This window comes from Lycorma delicatula, chromosome 1, assembly GCF_047948215.1.
Source record: "Lycorma delicatula isolate Av1 chromosome 1, ASM4794821v1, whole genome shotgun sequence".
Lineage (NCBI taxonomy): Eukaryota > Metazoa > Arthropoda > Insecta > Hemiptera > Fulgoridae > Lycorma > Lycorma delicatula.
Window position 1 is genome coordinate 249,273,262 of NC_134455.1, and position 12,275 is coordinate 249,285,536.

Here is a 12,275-nt window from a genome sequence, read left to right on the forward strand (position 1 = left end):
ACCAGAGATAGTCCTATAGGCCGAGCAGATTCTGATTGTCTCTTGTCTTTGCAAGGATGCCAGCATCTTAATACTCTTTTTTTCCTTCCATGCTGGTATGGCGTACAGCAAGATTGAGGTCATCACCAATAGAATGAACTGTCGTTTGCTCGCTTGAGGTCTGCTTCTGGTGATCATCAACTTTTCTAGAATTTCTAAGTCTCATTCAGCCCATGAGACGACTTCCTTCAAGTGGGTGTTGTAAGAGGCCCACACTCCGACGTACTTGGTGTTCCTCGAAGTGCTTACGCGAACGTACTTAGATTGTGATCTCCCTAAGCCGTTTCCTTCCAGTAATCGGGACTATCGCAGTTTTTGTGGGGCCAGGCTCAGACTTCTGTCGCGGAGCCAGCTGCTCACTCTAGCCACGGCTTCACTGACCACCTCTTCTGTTTCCGCCTCCGTTCGTCCCGACACCAGAAGTGCTAGGTAGTCAGCATACGCTACCGCCTGTGTTTCTTCAGGTAATTCTAACTGCAGGAGGTCATCGTATGCTAATAACATAATAACAGGCTAAGTACCGATCCCTGTGGTACGCCGTCATACATGTTAAACCTTTGCTCTCTGTCGTCCGTCTGTAGTACCGTCAGGGATCTCTCATCCCTGACGTCTCTCATCTCAAGGTAGTTGTTGGGTTCTCTCTTTTCCTCTGACTTCTTCCCAATTGTCCTGCTCAATACTAAATAGGTCCACTACTACCCGTGTTGATTGACCACTGGATAGCGGGGTTAGGCGCCTACCAAACTTCTTAGTGGCAATCTGGTAGGCCCCCTCCATGGGTCTACATACAGTCCCTTGATCAGCCTTTTCCATGTTTTATTGCTGAGCATAAGCGTCTCTTGACTGCTTGGTATATGGTTACTGCGTCCTCCAGCTGCTTGGAGTCCCTCCGTCTTGCTCTTTGGATTCGTGCATTCGACGACGGGCGTTTTTGGCTTCCTGGCTATGTCCTGTGTCCACCAGTATGCATTTTTCCTGCTGATTCTGACCGTCTCCTTTTCCTGTCTCAAAGGTTAATTAAAGCTACTGTGTTAACTCAAACGTAAGCTCCCCATGCTTATGTTTTAGCCAAGGCCTAATAGATGGTATTAATCTTCTCGTCCAACGTCAACCTCTGCCCTGGACCACCTTTCTTGCCACCCCTTCCGTCCTCCTTCTAGATTCCTTTGCTAAATGATCCAGCGGGGGGAGCGACGCAATCACAAGAACAGCCTGGGTGGAGACTGTCAGGTAAGCTCTGACAACACCTATCGCCAGCCGCCTCTGCAGACCCTCCGTCCTCCGAAAAACCACCTTCTTGTCCAACGCTCTCTTCCAGACCGGCACAGCGTACAGGGCGACGGACCGAACCACATCCTTCTCTTCTACGAGCTCGGCCCACCTACTCTACTCGTCAGTCAAGAAACCGCCCGACACGGTCCTACGCGCCTTATCGACCGTCTCCAGAATATGTGGCTGGAACGCTCTTCCGCCACCCAGCCACACGCCTAAATACTTAAACCCAACTGCCAATATCTCTAAACCCCAACTGCTCAGGCAGCACTTCCGGCCCGAAGCATCGCCGAAGTCGTTCGATGAAAACTCTTTCAAACAACTTCGATGTAACAGGTAGTAAAGAGATCGGCCTGTAACTCCGGGGAAAAGTATTTTTCCCGGGTTTGGGCAAATAATACCACCTTCGCCCTTTTCCAACAATCGAAAATCGATGTAAATAGGGTGGTCATAATCGCTACAACAGCAGGAGGAATATTCTGGTATGCTCAGGCCTTAATCATGTCTTTCCCTAGAGCCTTGTCGAGGCTTGAGACTTTAATCGCGGTCACGTCTTCTTTAGTGACGTTGTCTGTTTCACGGGGGGCATCCTTAACCCGAGCGAAGTAGTCCCGAGGAAAGACTCCACTTCGGTTGCGTGGTTGTTGTTCGGGCCGGGAGGGCTTGGAGTGAACTGGTGCTCCAGTGCGTTCGCGAAAAGCTCCGCCCGATTTGATTCGGAGTAGGCCAAAATGTCCCTTTGTCCCGAAGGCTTCTTTCCTTCGCATAACTTTTTCTTCAGCCTGTAAGAGGCGTCGTCCGATACCGAGGCGAGTTAATCATTCCAGAATTCGTGGCGATGCCTTGTCAGGAGCAATTTCACCCTGTCCGTTTGTCTATAAAATGACCACTTATAGTCGGGGCCATGGTGGGGTGAGGCAATCAGTGTCGTTAAGAAGAACCTTTTCCTTTATCCAAATTAGGATATGCGCATGAGGTAAACCGCGCTTCTGCCATTCTATGGGTACATCCATCAAACATCTGAAAAAATTCCATGGCGAACGATAACATCCATCAATTTTGAAAGATTTTGTTTAACCACTTTGGAGACAACATCATGGCGATCGGAAGTTACCTTTCAAAAGAATTTCGAATTCCGGCAATTTTGGGTTGCATGTAAAGGTAATAAATAGATGTGGACGACCGTGTTTTCGAACATAAGTCATGGCATCTTGCGTAAACTCATGCACGTGTCGCGAACTGCCTGTAAATGAAGGCAAACGTTTTTGATTCAATTTGATGTACAATAGTCGTTTACTTACGATTTTTGCGTACATATCTACGACGAATTGATTTAAGAGTTGTCTATATTTCAAAATGTAGTTGTTATGGTTAGCTCTTATCATTAAGCGACAGCAATAAAGTAATTGAGATGATATTTCCTTTGTTGTCAGTATTCCAGTGGTAGGGTTGCTTTGAACATGATTGAAGTAGTATCAGTCAGACACGTTCCAAAAAATCAATGGGTATTGAAGGCAGTTACATGAGTATGATTTGTGCTTTTCTGAAATTCGTTTTAAAGTTCTATCTCGTTGATTAGAACAATATCTCTGGGCGTACATTCATTTACAATTGTTACTACCGCAATTTTATTCGCTGTTGGGACATTGAAGCTTCTTTCGTGTTCCCCAGTAGGTGTCTTATCTGGCCGAATAACTACTTTGAAAGAATCAGACGTTATTTGTTCCAAAGCCAATTTGAAAGAACGAACTGATTGATGATGTTCGTGAAGAAAAGATTACAAGCGGATTTCTATTTCTCTGTTAAGTCCCGGTATGACAACACATCTTCTTGAGGCATGTATTCAGGGTCTCCAATAAAGTAAATCTGTAAAAAACTCGAATTTTCACCAATTATAGGTAATAAAGATTCCATCTGATGATAAATTTGTCCTTGAATGCGGAACGTTGATTGGGATTTTGTTGGCGATTAATTTGTTTGCACTGAAAGATGCCATTCGAAAGCATGAATTATATTTTCTGATATTGCTTAAAAATTGATTTCAATGAAGGTCAGTTCCAAATATTAATGATTTAAGTGGTTCTGGAGGCGTCTCAAGAGTAAAGTGACCTTTCCTTTGTTGCAAAAAATCCCTTCAGATTCGTTTGCGTATTGAAGAGCTTGAGGACAGTAATCGCAAACATTATCCATTAATACAATTCTTACTTTCGGGTCATCCTTATAGTTGTACCTGCAATCGTAATTAAATATACCTTTAAAAAGGGTTTTTTCTTGTTTTTTGACTCTATCGCCGGGCCGATATACGATATCAATCTTCTTCCATCCTCTTCTCCCGTTCGTCTGAAGTTTCCCGATCTAAACATAGTTTTTTAGCCAATTGAACTTCTTCCTAAGAAAAGTGTCAAAAGGAATTATATATATTGCCATTTAATTTTAAAGACTGTCATACTTAAGCCGTAATAAAGAGCAAAGGAACTTAATTCGTAACTCATGATGAGAAAAGCTGGTATCCAAAACGTTTGATAAAAAATATTGTTTTGATAGGATCGTCATTTTATTTAATTCTTAACAACCTGTTTAACATAACGCGTTATATAAGACCGCGGAAATAAATGTTAGGAACTTAGTTGATAAATTTTATACAACCTATATGTATATTTAGTTGCGCCGGGCTGCTGCACACGGCTGCCGCTCGATCAAAATAAATAAATTTATTTTAATTTTGAGTAGATCTGTTAAATTCCTTAGGATGATAATTAAAAAAAACCAAACAAAGAAAAATAATTTTGAACTGAAACAGGTAAATTGAAAATTAAAATAAATCTATTTGCTAGTTATTTCATGTTTTATAAAAGAAAATCTGTTAAAAAAAAACTTAAAAATTATTATATTCAAATAAAATATTAAACTTATCACAATTTTTATTTCTTAACATATAATATCGAAACTCTTATGTTATTTAACACTGAAGATGAATCTGAAGTCAGAATTTTCACATCATCCAACATTTTTGACAAATTCAAAATCTAATTTTGAAAATTCTTGATTTTTATGATACATAATTATATATATATATATAATATACATTTTTTATTTTATATGATTACTTTATATATTTTTTTCTCCCTCTATGAATCATGAGACCTTGCTGATGGTGGGGGGCTTGAGTGTTCAGTGATACAGAGTAGCTGGATCGAAGGTGCAACCATATCGGAGAGGTGTCTGTTGAGAGCTAGACTAAGGAATGATTCCTGAAAGAGGGCAGCAACTCTTTCAGTAGTTGTTAAGGGCATAGGCAGGAGGATTTAAATGGCCATATCAACATCACTCAATCTTCTGAGTACTGTGCAGCTGAAAGCAAAGGAAAATTACAACTGCTTTTTTTCCAAGAAAATGTAACTCTGCATTTTCATAACAAAGATGGAGGTGCCTTCCTTGGTAAAATATTTTGGAGGTAAACTAGTCTCCATTTAAATATCCAGAAAGAAGAAAGAAGAAAAGGTGTCAGATGAATCGAAGGAATTTAGAGAAGCTTGAGGAAGAGGAAGTAAAGAAGATTTTTGAGGAGGACATTGCAAGAGGTCTGAGTAAAAAAGATAAGGTAGAAAATGTAGACGAAGAATGGGAGAATGTTAAAAAGGAAATTCTTAAATCAGTAGAAGCAAACTTAGGTGAAACAAAGAAAACTGGTAGAAAACCTTGGATATCAGAGTATATATTGCAGCTGGTTTATGAACATAAAGTAAAAGGAAATATTGACAATTAAGAAATACTATAAATAGGAAGTGCAAACTAGCAAAAGAAGAGTAGATTAAAGAAAAGAGTTCAGAAGTGGAAAGAGAAATGATCATTGGTAAATCAGACATAGCATTAAGGAAAATTTTGTAGTACATAAATTAAAATCTAATAATGTGTTAAACAAAGATGGTACACTGATTTATAACATGAAAGGAAAGGTTGATAGGTGGGTGGAATATATTGAAGAGGTATACAAAGAAAATGAATTAGAAATTAATTAGAGGAAGAAGAGAAGGTCGAAGAGGATGAAAAGGGAAATATAATACTGAGACCTGAATTTAAGAGTGCATTAAAAGATATGAATGGTAGAAAGGCTCCTGGGAAAGACAGATACCTTCAGAATTACTGTGCAGTGCAGGTGAGGAAGCAATAGATAGATTATACAAACTGGTGTGTAATATTTATGAAAAAGGGGAACTTCCGTCAGACTTCAAGTATAGTCATGATATTAAAGTAAGCAGGAGCAGATAAATGTGAATACAAAACAATTAGTTTAACTAGTCATCCATAAAAAATCTTAACTAGAATTCTGTACAGAAAAATTGATAGGAGAATGGAAGGAGACCAATTGGTTTCAGGAAAAGTATAGAGGTAAGTGAAGCAATTTTAGTGATCAGATTAATAGTAGAAGGAAGATTAAAGAAACACAAACCAACATACCTTGGCATTTATAGATCTAGAAAAGGCATTCGATAATGCAGACTGGAATAAAATGTTAGCGTTTTAAAAAAAATTAGGGTTCAAGTACAGAGATAGAAAAACATTTGCTAACATTTACAAGAACCAAACAGCAACAATAATAATTGAACAACATAAGAAAGAAGCCATAATAAAAAAGGGAGTCTGACAAGGATGTTCCCTATCCCTATTTCTTTTTAATCTTTACATAGAATTGGCAATTAATGATGTTAAAGAACAATTTAGATCCAGAATAACAGTGCAATGTGAAAAGATAAAGATGCTATGATTTGCTGATGATATAGTAATTCTAGCTGAGAGTAAAAAAGATTTAGAAGAAACAATGAACGGCATGGATGAAATCCTACACAAGAACTACTGCATGAGAATAAACAAGAACAAAACGAAAGTAATGAAATGTAGTAGAAATGGTGTAGATGGACCATTAAATATAAAAATAGGAAGAGGAAAGGTTACGGAGTTAGAAGAATTTTGTTATTTGGGAAGTAGAATTACTAAAGATGGATATGGCAGGGGCATATAAAATGCTGAGTAGCACTGGTGAAACAAGCCTTTAGTCAAAAATATAATTTGTTTACATCAAAAATTAATTTAAACATCAGGAAAACATTTTTGAAAGTACATGTTTGGAGCATAGCTTTATATGGAAGTGAAACTTGGATGATCAGAGTACCTGAGAAGAAAAGATTAGAAGCTTTTGAAATGTGGTACTATAGAAGAATGTTAAAAATCAGGAGGGGTGGACAAATGAGGAGGTGTTGTGGCAAATTGATGAAGAAAGATGCATTTGGAAAAATATAGTTAAAAGAAGAAACAGTTTTATAGGCTACATTTTAAGGAATCCCTGGAATATTCGCTTTAATATTGGAGGGACAGGTAGAAGGGAAAAATTGTGCAGGCAGGCAATGTTTGGAATACATAAAACAAATTGTTAGGGGTGTAGGATGTAGGGGGTATACTGAAATGAAACGACTGGCACTAAATAGGGAATCTTAGAGAGTTGCATCAAACCATTCAAATGACTGAAGACAAAAAAACTTTATATTTATGTGGTCAGAATATATTTTTAAACTCTATTAATCATCAGTTGTTAGCCTTGAAACAATACCAAGTCACAACACAAATATCCCATATCATGACATCATACCTCTCTATTTCAGTGTAAATGAACAAGATTCATCATATCTGTTCAATTCAAAATACACAAAGCTGGATGACTTGGTTAGCCTTCAGTAGTATAATCTCTTTATTCAGTGTGAACTATTGAGTGAACAGTGAAGTGTCATAATGCCTCATAAATACGACTCAGACAGTTTTTGTTATATGTGTAGTGAATTAAGTATGAAATCACATAAGAAAAACATTACACTTTTAATTAAAAAAGCTTATAAATTGTACTTTTAACTATAATATCGGTGAACAGGATAAGAAATGGGCTTCTCATATAATATATAATAACTGTTGGTCAACTTAACAGAACAGTTAAAAGGAAAGGCTTTGCTATTTGATGTTCCTGTGGTTTGGCGTGAATCTAAATATCACTTTTCTGATTGTTATTTCTGGTAACTAATACATCTGAATTTCTAAGAAGTTTAAACATACTGCACTCCATTGTTCATTGCCATCTGCGCTCGGATCTGTCCCTTACAGTGAATCCATTTCAGTTCCCAAGGTTCCTGAAAAGTTGTTTCATGTAATCAGTGAGAAAGAAGCGGACATTATGGCAATCGTGATTCAGACTTTGAATTATAGTCCTATGAGGCACATAACATATCACAAAGTGCTAAATTACTTTGTAAGAGATTTAAATTTATCAATGAATTAAGCTGAATTTTAAGGCTTAAGCTTGCAAGGTTGGAATTTATTTTTAAAAAATACAAAAATCTTGGGGTATCAAAACCTTGATAAAAATCAAAATCTTGAGGAAAGAATTTTTTCAATCCTGTGCTGAAGAATATTACTTAGTTTATTACTAATAAATATTAATGAGTTTATGTTACAGTTAGGACAAGTTCATGAACCTGAGGAGTGGCGCCTATTCACTGATAGCGTAAAAGCAGTTCTGATTCACATTAATAATAAATATGCTTCTGCACTAGTCTATTACAAAATTAATATGAAAGAAATGTATGATGTTATGAAAACTGTAGTTGAAAAAGTACATTACAGAAAGCATAGTTGAAACATGTGTGAAGATTTAAAATAGCTCTTTGGTTAGGTATGCAGTTAGGGTATACAAAATATTATTATTTTATTTGTGAATGGGACAGCTGAACTAGGGATCAGCATTATTATCTAGTAAAACATTGGAAGAAATGAGAGAACTTAACATCTGGTGAAAAAACATTCATAAACCTCTAGTTAGACCAGGAAAAAATATTTTTACCTCCCATTCATATCAAACTGGGATTGATCAAAAATTTGTAAAAACTATAAGAATAGTCAAGGATTCATGCATATCACAGAAATTGCCAAACGTAAGTAAACAAATTTAAAGAGATTTTTGTTGGCCCACAAATAAGGGAATTAAGTGATCAGAGATGAAATGTTTAACTTTGTGTTGACCAATGTAGAACTCACTGCTTGGACAGCATTTAAAGAGACTTATGAAAATTCTCTTATTTCCATGAATCACAAAATTACCAGGATATTGAAGATAAACTTATAAATTTGTACAGAGCTGTAGGATCTAATATGTCACTAAAAATCCATTTCCTGCTTTCACATCTGGATTTCTTCCTCCAAACCCTGGAGCAGTAAGTGATGGACATTTCCATAGAGATATTTAATTATTGGAAAACTGTTAAAACGGAAAATGGAATGTTAATATGCTAGCTGATTAATGTAGGACTTCAATTTCATACGTACCTGAGGCTATCTACAAAAGAAGAGCATTTGCTAAGAAATTTTTATGTAAGTATATGACATTCTGTAATATTAGTTGTAATAACTTTTTTAAAGCATTACTGAGTCATTTCTATTAAACAGAGGGTAAGAGAAAAATTCTATTAAGAGATCTATTATCTACACATAAAACAATGCAGAGAGGCACTTGAACTACTTGAAAGTCTTTAAATAGAATTTACTCAGAAATTGGTCCAAGTTGGAAGTTAACCATTTAATTTATTAAAGTAGGGATCCCGCCCTCGTATCACCCTTAAAAAAGAAATTTATAAACTCCATTGTAAGCTACCACCTGTCCTTCTAAAAATTATTATTCTTGTTTACTTTTTGATCTGATTAAAACTGTTTTTGTTGTTTTAGCAAGAAAACTTATAAAATCTGTCAACATATGCTTTTGAAAGCGACATCATTGAATACTTAGGTTATGAATATTAGTTTATTTATTTCAAAGTTATTGTGTTTTGAAAGTGAGCAAAATAAAGTAGAAATTGGATATATTTTGAAATCTTATTACAAAAAAGGAAGAGTGCGATTTAGGCTGGTAAAAAATCTGTTGTGGACATGAAGTGGTATCAGCAAATATGGCACAAAAATGGATCAAGGGTTTTCAATTAGTAAATTTTGATGTTAATAACCTTCCTCTGGTCGGTCAGTGACTGAAAAAGTGAAAAAAACATAGTAACAATTGGACAAGACCACAAAATTAAACAGTAACAACCATAAAACAGTTTGAAGAAGACTGGATACAAAAAAACTTTTTCTGTGTGTCACATGATTTAACAACAAAAATTTAATGAATCGAATTTCTATCTGCTAATCGTTCAAATGAAATGAAACAAAACCTCTTTTGAAATAGCTCATTAAGGGTGATGAAAAACACATTTGACAACAATGTACTGTGGTTGAATAGTTCATGGTTGAAACAAGGTGAAGCTTTGCAGACTGGCTAAGTACCAGAAAAACCCTAACTACCCTTAATACTATGAAAAGTGATACTGTATGTGTGTGGTGAAATCAGAAAGGAGTTGTTCATGATGAGCGTTTCAATCAGACTTTTTTTCTAACTCTACTGTCAACAACTGTTAAGATTACACAAAGCAATTGAGATAAAGCGACTGAAATTGACTTTAGACATCTTTCTTATAAGATGTCTAAAGTCACGACAATGCCAGACCCTAGGCATCTTTGGTGACTCGTCGAAAATTGAGAGATCTTGGCCAGGAAGTTTTGATGCATCCACCATCCATGAAGAGTACTACCATCCAGGTTAGAGTACTAAGCTAGCACTGTCAAGTACCATTTATTTCAGTCTCTACAGAACTCTCTTAATGGTAAAAGTGAGTCCCAAAAGAATTCTGTGAAAATCACTCATCACAGTTTTTTGTCCAGAAAACATAGAAGTTCTGAACTGACAGAATTATGATTTTCCCTAAAAAATGGCAAAAGATGAAAAAAATGATGGCAAAAGATGACAAATAATTGTTTCAATAAACTTTATTTGAAATACAAAAACAACTTGTTTTACTTTTGCATTAGAATACAAAGAAACGTTTTCTTCAACTTTTAAATAATAAATTTGGATTTATTATGGAATTCAATATTTTAATGTAATTTTTATTCATTCCTTTTATTTTTTAAACGTGCAAAAGGACTGAAATATTGGCTATTTTACAGAGTGCTGTTCATTTGTTTAAGAAAAGAAAAACATTTTTTGTACACTGATTTATAAAGAAATTTTGCTCGTTTGCATTATAAAGGTTCAGACACATTAAAAAGTTCAGAATGTATAAAATAAAATTTGAAAAATCACAAACCTTTGCAAACAGTTTTTTCCCAACAGGAAAACTAAAAAAAAATGACTTGCCTGAAAAATTGGATTTTTCGAACTGTAGCCTACTTTGAAAGTACAATATTTAATCTATGTTAATAATGTTCTGATTTTTGCTCAAAAATTATTATTATCTTTATGATATTAAGCAACCTGCTTTTAGATGAAACTTCAATCTGCTGCTATTTTAGTGACAGGAATATGTACATGTTTTTTGCCCAAGGACCAAAACCAGGTTTAAAAAAATTTTAAACCTGGTGATTTTCCACCATCAGGTGATGGTGGAGAGTTTAAAACTATTGTAAAAATCATCAAACATTATCTTATAAATAGATTGGATAGTTGTTTTGTAGAATTCATGTTGAAAGCTGCATAATATGATTACAATAAACTGTAAAATGCTTACTTAGTCAAATATATTTAATCTTCAACCTCCAAACACAGGTATTAGGAAATGAAGTAATTTTTTTTATCCAAGCTGCATAATATGAATACAATAAACTATAAAATGCCACTATTTAGTCAAATGTATTTAATTTTTAACCTACAAACACAGGTTTTACGAAATGAAGTAATTTTTTAGAAATTTTTTAAGAAAATAAAATTGATTAAAATATGAAAAATTTTACATTAAGTCCCAAAAGAATTCTGTGAAAATCACTCATCACAGTTTTTTTGTCCAGAAAACATAGAAGTTCTGAACTGACAGAATTATGATTTTCCCTAAAAAACATTACATAATTTTACATTACATAAAAAAAAATTTACATTACATAATTTATTTATTTTAAATAAAAATTAAGTGGTACAGTAACTGTAAAATTGTGACAATAATTTAGTTTAATACCAACAAAATGTGAAATAATAACCAGTTCACATATGACTAACTAAAATAGAAAGAAAATTTAATCAGGTGTATTTACAAAGATGTTTGAGAGTCTGTTGTTCAATGCTATTACATTTTTACAGAAGATTGCATTATTTTGCTCTATGAAATCAGATATGATAACATTCACCCCAGGATTCTCATGTTCCATTCCAGCATGTTGATGGTTGAGCCAAGGTAGAACTCCATGAAGACATGGTTTGGCACATGACTCTCTGAGATTGCCACATAAATGACATATAACAAAGCCTTAAAAAAAAAAAAAATCTAATTAAGTAGTAGCAGTAATAGCTGCAGTCTGCAATCTTTCTTAATTAATGCTATGAAAACATCTTTGATTTAAAGGCTGTTTCAATTTGTTGTTTGTGCTTGTCAAGACAATACATGGGCGTGATAAAATATTGTATAAAAGTAATAGCTAAGTAATGAATAAAATTATAATAATTGTGCTAATAATTGTATAAAATTATGAAAATAATGTATTAATACAACAGTATGAAACAATCATTTATTCCATGTACCAGCCAATAAGATATACAAATACATTATTACCATAGAGAAAAAAACAAAAATAACAGAACTACATTTGTTTTGGTAAAAAAAGCTTCATTTGTTGTTAATGATAATAATTTTTATTACAGAATTTAAATGTGGATAGGATATGGATAGGATAGGATATATTAAGTCTGGAAAATTTAAATGATTGTGATGATTTCCCTAGTGCAGAGGCAAATCAAAAGAACTGACAACTATTTTTTAGATATCATTATAAGCCAGCTGCAGTTTGTTCCAATTTGCAGAATAAAACAAACTAATATCAAATTTAAAAAAAAATTGAAAGTTTGTGTC

The 12,275-nt window shown here is 34.6% G+C and overlaps 1 protein-coding gene across 8 annotated transcripts in view; it reads right to left on the reverse strand.

Moving 5' to 3' along the window:
• Positions 1-11,055: 11,055 nt before the first annotated feature.
• The window catches only part of LOC142330196 (PI-PLC X domain-containing protein 3), a 53,634-nt gene continuing 52,414 nt past the window's right edge, over positions 11,056-12,275 (reverse strand). For all 8 annotated transcript variants that reach the window (XM_075375382.1, XM_075375373.1, XM_075375348.1 and 5 more), the window contains one exon: positions 11,056-11,675. In XM_075375382.1, the coding sequence (XP_075231497.1) occupies positions 11,446-11,675 (230 nt within the window). In that variant the 3' untranslated portion in view covers positions 11,056-11,445. The remainder of the gene's footprint in view (positions 11,676-12,275) is intronic.